The sequence below is a fragment of the Olea europaea genome, chromosome 7 (genome assembly GCF_002742605.1).
Source record: "Olea europaea var. sylvestris chromosome 7, O_europaea_v1, whole genome shotgun sequence".
Classification (NCBI taxonomy): Eukaryota; Viridiplantae; Streptophyta; class Magnoliopsida; order Lamiales; family Oleaceae; genus Olea; species Olea europaea.
The window spans coordinates 7,666,088-7,682,108 of NC_036243.1; the positions used below are offsets into that span (position 1 = coordinate 7,666,088).

At 35.6% G+C, this 16,021-nt stretch overlaps 1 protein-coding gene across 3 annotated transcripts; it reads right to left on the reverse strand.

Annotated features, from left to right (window-relative positions):
- Positions 1–3,406: 3,406 nt before the first annotated feature.
- On the reverse strand, positions 3,407–14,463 carry LOC111396866 (ultraviolet-B receptor UVR8-like). 3 transcript variants are annotated; one of them, XM_023023445.1, is made up of 11 exons: positions 14,038–14,452; positions 13,168–13,241; positions 12,995–13,079; positions 12,713–12,841; positions 12,388–12,621; positions 12,049–12,285; positions 11,750–11,793; positions 5,696–5,878; positions 5,314–5,404; positions 4,047–4,087; positions 3,407–3,854 (listed from the first exon to the last, which is right to left on the reverse strand). In XM_023023445.1, the coding sequence occupies exons 1-11, from the start codon at positions 14,237–14,239 to the stop codon at positions 3,732–3,734; spliced, it is 1,443 nt and encodes a 480-aa protein (XP_022879213.1). In that variant the 5' UTR covers positions 14,240–14,452; the 3' UTR covers positions 3,407–3,731. The 3 variants fall into 3 exon arrangements, 2 of the variants coding, with proteins under 2 accessions (XP_022879213.1, XP_022879212.1); XM_023023444.1 differs by having other exon boundaries at positions 12,049–12,621; positions 14,038–14,455; XR_002703084.1 differs by having other exon boundaries at positions 3,733–3,854; positions 5,634–5,878; positions 12,049–12,621; positions 14,038–14,463.
- Between the last annotated feature and the right edge of the window lie 1,558 nt (positions 14,464–16,021).

Sequence of the window (16,021 nt, forward strand, 5' to 3'; positions counted from 1 at the left end):
TATCTTCTCTCCATGTATATACTAGTCTTCGCCAAAAAAATATCTTTAGTCAAACAAGGGAAAGAGTGAATGATCAAAAGGTCTCTCCAATAAAAAGGAAATGTCTTTATTGATAAAAATTTAAGTTAAAAGTTTTTTAATCATATATTTTATGAAATTCACAATTATTTTTAATAAATTTTCAATCACATATTTTATCAAATTTTAACAAAATCTACTAAAAATCTAATTTTTAGCAAAATCAAATTGGAGCATAATTTAATTTTTCTCCAATATGAAAACAAAATTTGAATTAATTATCTAAGGATGTCAAAAAAATTCGTTAAACTCAATATCGAGCGAGGGTCACCCTGAACCAATGTCACTGTCAGCGAACACTTGTAATACGAAATCTCATGTTTGATCTAGACTATGAACGATGAGTGCATGATGCATGCGAACACAAATTGTTGAATGATAAAAAATACAAATATTTGTTTCAGCAAACTATTTCACAAAAGCAAAATCGTTATTGAAGTCACGATAAATCTTTGAAAATGGCATTACGACCAATAAGTGCAGAACACGTGATATGGTGAATAAAATGTGAAAATGAAACAAATTCGATTAGAAACTCACTAATTAATGATCACAATGTTTCTCTAAAGAAAGTGACTAAATGACCCTAGACTTCATCAGATATCTATATATACTAAATAGTCGTGAATTTAAGCAAAAAGGGAGATAAAATGAAAAAAATTGAAGTTGCACTCTTTTTCAAACGGTCAATTTCCCTCTCAATTCTTTTTTTTTTTTTTTTTTAGCAAATTTCATCGAGTTTAGGATGAGATTTTTTTTGGCTTGGTGAAAGAAATTTGTTAATTTCGATTTTGAGGTTAGCAATATTTGTAATGAAAAAAGGTTTCACGAAAATCACTCCCATTATAATACCTTACTATAAGAGCACGTTTAACGAAAATTTTAAACTGCATAATATCTACAACTTATTACCTATTTACTATTCACACATTCCTTAAGATTCGTGTGTGACAAATTATAAACAACACTTAGCTATCTTGAAATAGAAAATATCTAATGGAAAAAGAAAGAACGTATATAGTTGTCAAACTAATTTTGGCCCGACATGTGTGTTTTTCTCAAGGTGAAGTGAAAGTCTCTTGTTTATTGCTTAATCTTACTTCAATCAACAAGTATGTTACAAAGAAAATTATTAAGATCAATCTGGTCCACGAAGAAAAATTAAAATGAACACGGAAATGGAAGGACTTTTCAAAATTTGTGACTTCAATAAAGCCGCTTGGCAAATCCCAGTTGTTCCTTGAAAAGTATATCCTAATCTCATCTCAACCAATTTAAATTGGAAAAATTTATTAAATACAAATACCATATATACACGTGGATTATGTAAGCATACATAAATTGTTCGTAAGAAACTATCGTGTTGTTCATCGTGCTTGTATCGATAGTCACTTGTAACTAGTGAAACGAGAGAGGAATTTGTTAACCCACAACATTAGTAAAAACTGAACACAATAAGGAAATCTGTTGCATTGGTCCCTCATTTATGATTCTCAGAGCAACCTAGTCCAAACCTATTTTTCTTAGACACATCATATCAAATTTGTTTTTCAGTTTTGTAGTGTCATTAGTCTCTAGTTGATATATTTGTTCATTGTCGTTAAATAATCAAATTTTTACTTGGAAAAATGGTCATGCCTAAGGAAGAAGGGATGAATAAAAAAAATAAATTTAAGATTGTATTTTGTTCAAAAACATGGTTGATCGCTCATCTTTAGTAATCTCAACTTAGTTACTAAGCATTTGTTCCAATTACATTATAAATTATGCTTCTTTTAATATTTTAGCGATAAAACTTGAGTGAGTAGCAAAATTGAGATTTTTCCAAAATGAAAATCTCGAAGTTGAACTAAAGATAAAGATTGGTCAATTCTCCAATTTCAAAAGATCGAAACAGTGAAGGTCATTGATACCATTAGATCTTTAGATAAGTTCATTGGACTCAATATGAGATAACGACCCAATGTAAAAAAATGTAGGTTAAAATGTCATGCAATGAAACAGTACAAAGCAACTAAAGCATATATATGTATGCTAAAACAGTATCAATACCCTTAATTTGAATTTCTCATGATTAGTCATCATAACATTGCACGTGTTACATGACCCCCATACCTTTTACAAGCACATATGGTACAAACATATCGAATTTAAATCCAGGAGATTATGGGCTTTTATAATTAACAACAAACTTAACATTGTCTTCGGAACAATGATCATCATCAACATGTTCATATCATTTGAGGCTTCTTGAATCTCTTGATCTTGACTCCTCCTTTCTTTAAAATATTTCTTCAACTCCTAAGTTCCTAACAGTTTCTCTTGATATGCCCCTTCATGTCACAATAGTAACATCATGTATATTGTGAAACAAGATTGAGAACGATCATTCTCTCTCTAACAATAATTCCTTTCTCGCAATATACTTCTACCATGCTACATTTCAGACTTTAAAAGAACTTGATCTCCATTCACAATATCATTTGATGTCTTAATATTGGCCATCTCTAACAAAGTAGTAGATACCTCATTTATCCACTCTCGATTCATAATATTATTTTTTAGATATAACCTATTTATTAGATACTTGGAACATGTTTGAACCCTATTTTTTGCACAAAATGCATTTTAGAATAGTATTTTGATGGAGAATGCATGTTACGAAATAAGCATTTTCATTACTTAGAAAGAGATCGCTCATTCAAAACACTATACGTTCCTAAAGTCAATCTAATGGCATTATCCATCTTCACTTCCAATTTCCGATATGCATCTTCCATTCATTCAGCCTCTTACTCTCTGATAATGCCTTGTAAAGCCCTTGTTACACGAGAACGTGATTTTGCACGGTACCAAGCCAGATATTAAAAATATTCTTTCTATCAAAACACTCAACACATCAAACTTGCAACTTATCATGATCTTTGCTGCAATCGAACCGTGACCTCTAGTACCTCTTATCGGGGGAAAATCCAACCGGATGCAGAGGAAATAAAAACACTAAAATAGACTACGAAGGAGAAAAAAAAAAAAAATTACTAGTAAACCGTCTAAAATCACAGATAAGAAGACTTTCCTCGCTCTCGATCTTTTCCCTACACAAAACTAGAACCCTCAATGTACGGCACAAATAAGCCTGTACCATCTTTCTAATTTTCTAATCTATATCTCTTGACATCACTTTCTCCTACTAGATTTTCTAAACGTGATTCAAATTAAGATAAGCATCAAATATAGAAAAATGTAAGACTAATATCCCACAGAGCAAGTAGCAGATGAAATACTTGGCATGTCCAATAAGATAATTATACAGGACTAGTACCATGCATTGAACATGATCAAGTAAATCACATATATAAACAACTGCATAATGAGTATCAGTTACATACATGAGAAAGCTTAACAACATGCAACAATAAGAATATACAATATACACAATGGAGATTCATCATCTTCACCACCGCACACCATTTTCTATCTATCACAATGATTATAGAGATGATCCGTCAAAGACCTCTAAGATTAAAGAATGATTACATGTGGATACTAAGCTACTGTATGTACATATACATATAACTTAGAACCCTGTTAACACCATTGATAGGAAACTTCTACCTAACAAAATTGTGACCAAGCCATCGGAAAAAAGACTTTCAAGTGGGTGATTCAGCAAGCAGAAGAGTGTGCCACCAGCCACATGCAACTTTTCTTGGAATGAATCCATCAATTGGAACTTGAGTAGGAATATTGCGATCAATCACATCTCCCAAACCAAGCTGGTTCATGAAAAATTGCTCGTGGTTAAAAAACATTTTCAGGTAGAGAAGGAGGCTATGGCATACATAATCATGGTTTAGGTTATTCTAGTCCATGAAAAGAACTGAATTGAAAGATAAATAATAAGAAAAATGTTGTGGCTATTTCGAGGTTTAATTCATGTAAACAGGTTCTGAAGTTTAAACACATACCTGACCATACTTGTTCCATCCCCAGCAAAATATTTTGTCATCTTCATAAAAAAACGAAAGCAAACAGTTAGGGAAAAGGAACCATCAAGAAAGGCAGGACCAAATTTAGAAGAAAGCAGGTGTTATGAATGGAAAAAAAAATATATTTGGTTATTTTGAAGGACTGCCAGTGCAAAAAAAAAGAAAAACAATTTCGGATTAAGAAACACAGCCCCTGTTTGGGCTCATTATTTCCACAATACATTTTTCCAAAACTCATTTTCAACAACACATTTTTCCATAAAATAACATTACACATATACCGAAAACTTTTTCTTATCTTTTAACCACACATTCTCCAAAAAATAACTATTCCAAAATACATTTTCTCCCAAAATCACATTAAAATGCAGCCCAAACAGGATCATCCTATTTTCAAATAAATAAAAACCTCTATAGTGGTGACTTAATTATGAGCTAAAATGAATTATGCAGCCCTTTTTGCCTCTTTGGACCCTTCTTCGTTCTAATGAATATGGCATTTGAGTGGCTTTGTTGTTGGTTTTTCACAACAACATATGACAAAATAATAGGGTAGGAGAGGAAGGGTTCATTAGTTTGGCTAACCATGTAAAGTGCTAGATAGTTATTATTTCTCAATGTGATATCAGTTTTTCACAACAATCTCAATGCTATCAATTATGGGGTAGGAGGGACAAAGGCTCATTAGTTGGCTGAAACCATCTACAATGCTAGCCATTTCTCAAGGCGGTATGTTTTCTCACAAATCACAAACCGTCGCAATGTGTTCAATGATGGGGTAGGAGGGGATTCATGAATTGGCTAAAACTCTTCAGTAGCTCAAAATACTGCACCATAGTGGTGAGTATTAGGTACATATAGAATTGGTCAAGTTTGACAATAAGCCTCATTTATTAGCTCCATGGAGACTTACCTAGGAGATTTTGAACAACGATTATAGTGACTTCTATCTACGTTAGTGCAATGTTGAACTACCTCATTTAAAGCTCAAGCTGTTAGAGCAAAAATAAATTTTCCTATTTATATTTTATATTCAACAATCGAAATTCTCTTCTTCTAACTCCTTATAACTCTGCTGCACTGATTTACCCTATAATTTGTGCTTATTCTCTACTAATAAAGAGAGCAGTATACTTAATGCATCACGGAACGGTTGTAATGTACTGTATTTAAGATGTTGCAGGATCCAAATTTGATTATCACAGTGAATGGCGTAACTTCGACTATAGCACTGTGATTGACATACCTGTGACTACAGCACTGTGACGGGCTCCACACGATACAAACTTTGCATTCACATTCTCCAAACTCGGAGCATCCACGAGTCGCGGAAATGTCTGATGGAGATTCGATGAAAGGATCAAATTAAGTAAATGAATCGAACTTACAGGCTATTCACGTCTAAAATATGGTTCGAACGGCTTCAAAATCATGTGAAACCATAATTTTTTTTAATTCATAAATTCAATAAAAACAATTCTAGTTCAGGCATGAAGATTATCATTTTTCAAGGTAATGCTCAGAAAAGCTTCCATTGGTGTGTGATGCTCCAAGTACTACAGTCACCTTTATTAACAAAGTACATCTACACAATCTTCTGCGTCCAAAGAAGAATGTTGGGGATGTACCTCGGCTTGATCAGCACCAGTTCCTAACTGACCAAACTGATTCCCGCCAAATGCATATACGTCGCCATCAGCAGAAATGCAGACAGTATGCCAAAGCCCTGCAGCAACACCTTCTATCCTAATTCCAAGCAAGGCAGATACGCAAGTAGGACTTAGCTCATCATCTATACTTCCTTGTCCACACTACATCACATAAACAAACCATTTATACTTACAATTCATGCTTACATGAAACAGTGAAATAAACTACAGTATAAGAAGGATAACTGCAAAATAAAAAGATGGAAGACATTAATCTTTGAACTACCAATATTTTTCATGTCATAGCTAGAACTAGAAGTACACAACTATTGGCTGGCATATGCACTCATCTTCTATAATTTAAGTGAATAAAGAAAATGCATATCCATCACATTTTTTTTGCACCCTTGTCATAATCCCATACACCCTTGTTTGTCTTGCGGGAAGAGGCTCCATCATTGGCCTTTTTTCCTTGGTTTGGGATGCAAAGTGGATTCTAATAATTGCCAACATGGGTGGTGGGAGAGGGGATGATAAATTTCTGATGATTGTCATATTTCAAATGACAGCATGGAAACTACCATCTCCAAAAACTTAGGAGGAAAGAATTTACTATGATGGAGGTGAAGACAATAGACAATTTTGTTTCATTTAGAAAAGTGATGAAGTGATTTAAAAACGGGCTCTATCATTCACGGAGACTCTCATTCCATGTGCATCCTGAGGAATTACCATGCAGAACTGCCATGTAGGAACACCTCCATGGTTTTTCAAATTTTTAATTGGACATACACAGCATTGTTTCTTCTTTGCTATGTCTTTGACCAATGTTTCCCATCTTCTAGCATCAGTGAGATATCATACGGAAGGATTAAGATGTGGACACTTTATTTCTCTCGCCATTATTTTATTAAGGCTAAGGTAATTATACATCATTGAAGATTGCTCTCTGCACCTTGAAATATCAGTTTTTTTCCAGAATATTAGGATTGATAGGTTCAAATTTATGGTACCACTTTGATCCAACCAAGAAGGGAGGGAGCATCTCGAAGTAAGGGGAGAAATTTTTCTTTGTTCACTATGGTATCTCTTCCAACTTTGCTTCCTACTTCTTTGACAGGTACCTCAAATACATAACAAGAAATCTGAATGACTGATGACGGTTAACTGACTCTTTTGTTTTCAGTCCTTGGACTATATATAGTTAAAAATTATCAACATGACAGATGCATAATCAAAACAAAATAGCCAAAAATCAGATTTAATTTATATCAAAGTGATGGTTGAGGGGCATTGGAGATAACACTTAAAGCCTGTTTGACAACCATTATTGTAGAAAAAAAGAGTTTTGAATAGTGATTTTTGGGAGAATGCATGGTTAAAGTAAGGAAAAGTTTTGGTATAAGTGTAAAATATTTTATTATGTGAATGCGTGGTTGAAAATAATCTTCTAGCAAACCATAAAATAATTTAATTGTTGTCAAACAGGCACTTAATTGGAATTTTATTATTGGAGAGGACTACAATATACCGACTTAACATAAGGGAACGTGTTCAACATCGAAGACTACTCATACAACAAAGTGAAGTTGATGAGGACATCGAACGACGTTTACTTATTTTATTTAAGTTTTATTTATTTTATTGGACTATTATTTAAATTTGGACTTGTATGGGCTCGGGCCCAAGCTCGTTAAGGTTTCTTTACTATTTAAACCTATTTTGCATTCTAATTTTCAGTTGATGAGGAAGGAATAATTATTTTGGTGGCTTATGGCGCATCCCTCCCCTTCTTCTATTGAATTCTTCTTCTATCCCCTCCCTTAATTCCCCATTCTTTCTTAATCTTTCTTCTATTTCTATTCATCATCCTTTTGGTACTGCATCAAATTTGGTATCAGAGCCGAACCATGGGTAATTTCTTTACTTTAATCCAAAACTTATTCATATTTCCTTTCCAAAATCTATTGGAACAGCACGAACTAAAAGAACTTTTGGTAAAGGCAGCAGTTTTTTTCTTCTTCAATTTTCAGTCTTAGTTGAAAAAAAAAAAAATTTACTGTTCATCGCGGTACTATTCACACAGTCAGTCTTAGTTGAAAAAAAAATAGAGTTCCTGTTCATCGCGGGTACTGTTCACACAGAATTTTAGTTTAGTATTTTGGTCAGTTTCTTATAAAAAAAAATTACTGTTCACGCCTAAAAAAAAAATTTCTCGTTTTTTTTTTCTGCTGCTCATAAAAAAAAAATTGTAGTGTAGTTTCACAAATCCCAAACCCTAGCATTCAAGCCCATTTAGCCAACTAACCCAGCCTACTCTTTACGACTCAAGCCCACTCTCCAAACACTAACCCGAGCTGGCCCATCTCTATAACAGGATCCAAACCCCTTCGCATCTGACCCAGTCCCAAATATCCGATCAAACCCGATTATAACCAATCCATTAACATCAAATATCTCACAGTTTCACCCGATTCCTCTCTCACAACCACTCTCTTGCTACCATTGCCTCTAATCACCATCACGCTACCACTTCATTATCTATTGTACCCAGGCATCCAGAGCACTACCGCTTCATCGCCATAGGCCATCACCACCAACCCAAGATCATACACTTCCACCACAGTTACCACACTCATATATTTCCTCGTCCATCTCAACAATCTAAAAGACACAGTCACCACACTCAGTTTTACGTCCACACCAGAGCCAGCACAAGTTACAGTCAACAGAGGTTAAAACCATTGGACACGAAGGGAAGAACAGAAGTATAGTTGGGGCTTATAAGTCGACAATTCAGATCAAGTGGCATACAAATAATCAAACCGAAACAACAGGGAGTCCTTGATTTCTATTTAGTATTGGTTTATACTACTGTTTCATTTTTAAAATTGCATCAATTAAAATTTTGTGCTGCTGTTTTTGTGATAATTTTAGTCTTAAACCTCACTTGGTCAAAACCATTAATCGAATCGACACCAGTGACCGAATTGAGTTCCATTGTTCCTCACTTAAATTGATTGGAGAATTTGACTAGTGTTGACCCTTGCTTTGCCATTTTACATGTACTAGCAGTATTAGCTTATTTTGGATTTAATTAATCCCAATATTTAAAATTAAATTAAAAAAAATGGTACAAGTTATTTTCCATTGTTTGCACGTATTGTTCACTGATCTCATCATAACACGTCATTTAGCTGGTATTACATTGCATGTAGTTGCATAGTGGTCGTCTTATAATCTCTATTTCCAATACATTGACCATGGATCCATCCCAATTTGATGCACTCACTAGACAATTAGCGCAACTTGTCACTAGCCTATCGACTGTCCAATCAGATATAACTGCTACTTGTGATGAGAGAAAGAACCTAGCTGCTAAGTTGAGCAATTTTAAGCGAACCCCTCGTTTAACTGACACTAATTCTGAAGCGTCTCATAATAGACAATATCATCGTGGACAAAGTGATCAAAAATATTTTCAACGCGATCGTAGGAATAGGGATCAGATTTGTAAACAAGAACGAGATAATTTTGAAATTCTTACTCAATCGAATGCCCTTAAACAAGGAAATCAATTAGTGACTGAGTATATCGCGCAATTTGAGGAATTTCGAACCAAATGTCATTTAATTGAGGATGAAAGCATGACTTTGAGTAGGTTTAGCCAAGGTCTGAGAGATGATCTTAAGCGCGAACTTTTCCTTCGAGGTGTCACTACTCTTGATCACGCTTATTCTTTAGCTCGAGATTATGAGTTGATTATTAGTATTCCATATGAAAAGCGTGGTCATCGTCGTTCACCCAACTCATTAGCGTCGCCTCATCATAAGTCTATCATAAAACCTTCTCCGTCTAATGTTGCTCCAATTTTGGAAAATAAGGGTATAATTTGTGAAACTCCAAAGACTTCTCACTTGCTATGCATCAGCTGTAAGGATTTTGGCCACATCTCTTCCAAATGTCCTAACCGAGCCTTAGTCATAGAAGAACGAAAGAATGCAATAGAAAAGTCTTTAGAAGATCTAGCATATGGCCCTAAACTTGAAGATTTTGATGATTATAATGAGGACACTTCCTTAAGTGGAATCCCGACCCTTCCCGAGACTTTAGAAACTATACCCCTTGTTTCCGACAACTCTCGATCACATGTTATATGTCACATCCTTACCCAACTCAAAGAGTTTGATGATTTCACTAGTCACCCTTGGAGAATCCAGTCGCTTGTTGTTAGCACTAAATCGAAATTCTCCACTACCGACCAATGTCAAACTGATGGTCAAATCGAAATTGCTAACCGAAGTCTTGACAATTTATTACAGTCTCTAGTACAGAAAAATCTTGAGAATTGGGACTCAATCCCCCCAACTGTTCACATCGCATATAACAATTCTATGAATCGGTCTCTAGGTCTAAATCCATTTGAAGTTGTTCATAGTTATAAGTCTAGGCGACCGTTAGAACTTATTCCCATATCCCCGCATGCTAGTGTGTTGTTGTCAGCTGAAGCATTTGTATATCATCTTCATGACTTGCATATTGAGATCGATAAACAACATGACGCAAGCAATGCATTATATAAACTTCAAGCTGATTCGCATAAACAATATTTTGAATTTAATATTGGGGATTATGTCATATTGCAAGCTTGTAGTGCTGGTCCTTTTAAAATTTTAAAGCATGTTGGTTCAAATGCACATGTCATTGCCATTTCATCACATTTTAGCCACCACTCTACTTTAAATATTGAGGACTTCATTACTTACAAATACTGTATTACTTCTTTTGATGATCCATTTCTACCTAACTTTGTGGACCCCCAATTTGACTATATTGATATTTCTACTTTAATACCATCTATCACAGCACACAAAAATAAAATTGATGTTATTTTAGATGAACGTGTTGTATTGACCACTGATGGCAAAATTCAGTATTTCCTTGTTTGTTGGGTAAATCGAAGTACTTCTTATGCTCCTCATTATGTACAATTATGTGAAAATGTTGAAGATGAGGTGCATGAGTATTGGTTATTTGACGTCCAGTATCAGTACTTGATTAGAAGGAAAGATCGGTCCCCTTGGTCAGATCATATTTTTGGAAATAAGCTATAATTTTCAGTACTATCAATTATGGAATCTCGTTACTTGGTTCGTCAGAAAGATCGTCCCCCGTGGCTTGACTTGAAGCATTTGGAGTATCAAATTGACTGCAGCCTATACTATCTATCAACTCGACAGAGTCGAGTTTTTCTCCCACCCCGGGAGAGTTGATGAGGACATCAGACGACGTTTACTTATTTTATTTAAGCTTTATTTATTTTCTTGGACTATTATTTAAATTTGGACTTGTATGGGCTCGGGCTCAAGCTCGTTAGGGTTGCTTTACTATTTAAACCTATTTTGCATTCTAATTTTCAGTTGATGAGGAAGGAATAATTATTTTGGTGGCTTATGGCGCATCCCTCCCCTTCTTCTATTGAATTCTTCTTCTATCCCCTCCCTTAATTCTCCATTCTTTCTTAATCTTTCTTCTATTTCTATTAATCGTCCTTTTGGTACTCCATCAGAAGTATACAGCATTATATAGGTTAATACATCAAGAGCTACAAGTAAAGTGCCTGACTAAGACAGTTTCTGTGAACTCTTGGGAAGGTTCTCCTTTTCCTTTATTTTAACTACGAATGTCAATTAACATAAGTATAGCACTCATTTGACTGGAAGCAGAGTGAATTTTGATTTCTGAAGTAACGGGCAACAATATATATATAGTAAGGGATAAAAGAGCCGCAATGAAATATTGAACAAAATTAACAAAAATTATGCTCAATTAAATAATAGATTTTGTTCATATCACTCTTTCGATTTATCATTCAACGCCACATTAAGATTAACTTCAAGGACTACCTTAACATGCAGGTGAATCAGAACTTGGGACCTTCACATGTTATCTCATCAATTGAAGCTATGATAATAGAAAGTGTAATACAAACCAGATGAAGTGAAACTCATAGAGTATTATGGGGACAATCACCTGTCCATATGATCCCCAGCCGAAGGTTAAAAGTGCTCCAGCATCTGTTCTCAACAAAAATTACATCCAAAGATCCAAGTTGATAGATTGAACATTTAGCAATATAATAAGAGATTTCTCGGAAGTACACAACATAATTAAACAGATAGCAGTCAAATAAAGCAGAAAGAGATTTTGAAGCATAATCAGTCTTGCTGACTGCGACCTAAAGATGATCAGTATTCACTAATTGTATTAGCTCATCAAACTATTGTACAACTCAGAGCATCAGACATCTGACAGAAAGGTGAAACCCCTACCCGTAATTACCGCACTGTGTCTTCCACCACATGCAATTCCTTTAATATAATTTCCAGGAACTCTAAAACCTTGACCGTCTGAACCCCTGCTCCCACGAGAAAGTTTCATAGAGTGATCCCTGGTGAAAGAGGAATCAATGCAGGGTACAGGATGTGGAAAGGACACCATTCGGATTCGAGAACCCAATCCCAGCTGCCCTTCACCTCCGTATCCCCAACCCCACACCTGTCCTATATCTGAAACTTCCAAGAAATGATAAGATATATATATCCTGCTTTTGAACTTTTGAGAGCTTGAAGTGGTATGTTGCAATAGAACAAGGTCACAAAATGACTTACCTGACAACGCAAGTGTATGCCGTCCACCAGCAGCAACAGTGGTAATCCTTACTCCTGGGTTAAATGTTACTAAACATGGCAATGCTGAAAGAGTTTCATCACCTGATGATGAGCTTTCAGCTGAGTGCTTAGCTGGTGATCCCCTTCTCCGCTTTGTAGTCTTGTCCCCGCCTCTACTGTCACTACCAAAGAGGGTTCCACCACTGGTTCTTGATCCCTGGGAACGAGGACTCACTGAAACAGTCACTCTTCAACATATTAGTCTGCATAAAATTTCCATACAAGACTTTGTAAATCACTTACACATAGGCCAGACAGCATATACCTTGCTCAGTCAATAAACTCTGTTTCTCAAATACATCCTTCTCTATGCTTAACCCAATTGATGGGCTCCCAAATACCTTTCCAGAGGGAACACACTCTTTCCATCCCCAAGTGTAAACTTCCCCACTCTCTGCATTTGACAATTGAACTTGATTTAGTTCAAGAATGCCAGAAACATATGCACAAGAAGATGCAGTAAAGCAATAATCTTTTGTTAACAAAATCAGAGGAAGAGGTGTGGATTTAATTTTGATTGAAACAGTGAAAATCAGATCAGCAATACCCGTTATGGCAACACAGTGCGCCCAACAGGCAGCAGCTTTCACTATTGGGGTCTCAGTAGGAAGTGGAAAAGGCTCTGGTTTTTCCTTACAAAATCAGCGGAAAAAGTAGGTCATAAAAAAGAAATTGAACATGCAACTAGATAAATCAGATTATCATGTCAAGTAGCACTACCCCATGTTTCCCAGATGTCACAAAGCTTTGACCTAAATCATCTGTTGAGCCCCAAGTAATCAGCTTTCCAGAGTCTGCCAATAGCAATTTAGAAAATTACGAGAGCTATATAACTTCAAACGCAGTGAAATTCAAATATTTCATACTAAATCAGCCATCATAAGAATTTTAGTCTAGATAGTAAATAAATCACTCAATTTTATTTTTTATTTTTTCATTTTTCATCCAAAAAATAAGCATTCCATAGGTCCAAGTCCGGTAACATTTCATTTCAAGAAGCAAAAGCAATACTTTACGAATGTCATTTCAAAATTGAAGAACAGTACATGTTGATAACAGAACTTCTTTTGCTGAAAAATTAATCCTTGAAAGCTATATTCCAATTTTTATTGCAAAGGTTGCCATAACTTAAAGAAAATTCAATTGCTCTAAAGAAAACTACAATACGTCAACTTGAATATGAAAAAGCGGAGAAGAAAAAGATAAATCTCTAAAGCAAAGATTTGGAAGTGCCAATAATGTTCCAACTGATAAGCAAGCGGAGGCAAATAGTCCAAGCAAGAGTATAGAAACAGGGAAGATTTTAAGTAACAGAAATTGAAAACAAAACAAAATCTTGACAAGCTCCGTGGAGCAATTGACTGTTCCAGGACACTTTGAAGAAAGAATTTCAATAACCAGAAAGCAAAAACATCAATTGTTTGAAGCAAAACTTCACTCCAATGCAACAAGTAAAAAATGCAAAAAATTAACTCAAAATTTACACTTTCGGGTTCAAGGAAGAGGAAAAAGAAGCACTCCAAGTCAAACCAACTAAAATACGGTATGGGGGAAAGGGAACCAGAAAAAGAAAAAAGACGAAGAAATTACCTGAAATGGCCATGGCAAAACCACAACCACCACCACAGACATCCTTCCAGGAAGTTCCGACGCTACTCGACGGCGGTAGCCGCACCACCACTGGGGACAGTAGTGGCAACCTCTGAGGCAATGCCCCCGGCAAATACCCCCACATGAACACCAATTTCTCCATTTTCACATCTTCTTCAAATCCTTTCCTATCCCCATTCATTTCCCCCTAAAAAAAGCTAAAAAAAAACTATTAAAATTAATTCCTTCAATAAATTTGTTTTCAGGTTTTTCTGCAAAATTTCTATTCTTCAAGGACTTGCGATCGCTCAAGAGCGAGTTTTTATGAGAGTTTAAGCGGAAAGTGCCTAAAAGAAGGGCGTATGAATTTCAGTGGAATGACGGTGCCACGTCGGATGCTCACGTGACGTGGCAAATTTTAAGCCGGTAGCTGCTTAGGGCAATTCTTAGCCAGGAATTCCCCCGAAGTTTCTGGAATTTATAGAATTTCCATCTTCCAACTCCTCCACCCATGCGTACTGCTTAAAACGAAAGCGTGTCCTTTATTCCTCGTTCCAACCATTACAATTCCACGTGTCGCTATGCTTGTTGTGAACTGCTTTTTATGTTTTTATAAAAAAGGGTCGATGAAATAGTTATGAAACAAATCTCCGTGCTCTCTGACATATCCAGTTGTTTTGGCTACTTTCATTAACAAAGTTACCTATAAAATGAGATGTTATACTTCCGACGTGAGAATTAGCAGAAGATTTAGAAATTTGGACTTAAGAAGAAAAGATAGAATGTATATTCAGATAGCCAAAACTTCAAGGCACATACCTATCCTTCCTTGAGAGTATTTTATAGGTGTATGAAGCCATGTAACTATTGGACTGTTATTGTGCCACGTGTCCCATGTAGCACATCCTATTACCCCACGTGTTGAGTGGATGACCTCCACTTATCCAACGGTTGGTTGTGTCTAGGATAATCGTTGAACAATTTCTATCCAACTCCATAATGTTTTTATGATTAAGTGTTGTTCGTAGTGGTAGTGGGCCTCATAAACGTAGACGACCAATAAACGTAGAGAGCCTCATAGTAGTAGATGGCATCATAATGATAGACAACTTAGTATGAACATAGAGGGCCTCATAGTGGTAGACAACCTAATATAAACATAAAGAGCCTCATAGCGATCGACGGTCTGATGTGTCGTTGAAGGCCTCATAGTGGTAGAGTGTCTCATAATGATAGACAACCTGACATAGACTTAGAGAACCTCATAGTGATCGACAATCTAGTATAAACGTAGAATGCCTCATAGTGGTAAACGGCCTCATAATGCTAGACGGCCTAATATGGACGTAAAGGGCCTCGAAGTGGTCGACGCCTAGCATGGGGTACTCTACATAGAGTGGTTATTGAGTAGTCTTCACTTTGTTGGTTATCGAAGATAATTTTTACGGACATCTAATATTGGACAAAAATGTTTGTTGAACAATTTTATTTGAGGATAAATACTATAGATTTTGTTGGCAAGTTTTTTCTAACAAATTTTTTTTATTTTTAAAACAGCAAAAAATGATTGGATTTGTTATTCTTTCTAGTTAAGTAAACTAAGCATCTTATCCCTTGTTTGGCACATGTTTGTCCCCCTTTAAAACTCATTAAATTATTTTTATTGCCACTTTTTAACCCACCTTTTTTGACACAAGTGGGGGCTCATGTCTTTCACTTTTCTCATCCATTGATAATAGTTTATTTCAGTCAATTGGACCGTTGAAATAGTTGGACAAACACACCCTCGAACATAAATGTCAGAAGATAAAGTTACCCCTTATTTAGTCACCCATATCCACATTTCCATTGGTTAGTGGTTTGTAGAGTATGACCATCATTTAGGCATATAAAGTGAAGTGTACCCTCCATTATTAATGAAAACATTTTCCTTTCATGGTATACATACGTTTTGAACAATTTGACACATAGGGCCCGCTTTTGT

Coding starts and splice junctions, on each gene's coding strand:
- LOC111396866 (XM_023023444.1), bottom strand. CDS start 14,239: ATGAATGGGGATAGGAAAGGATTTGAAGAAGATGTGAAAATGGAGAAA. Junction 12,842..12,994: donor GCACTGTGTTGCCATAACGG/GTATTGCTGATC, acceptor TGTCAAATGCAG/AGAGTGGGGAAGTTTACACT. Junction 11,794..12,048: donor ACACAGTGCGGTAATTACGG/GTAGGGGTTTCA, acceptor TGTTGAGAACAG/ATGCTGGAGCACTTTTAACC.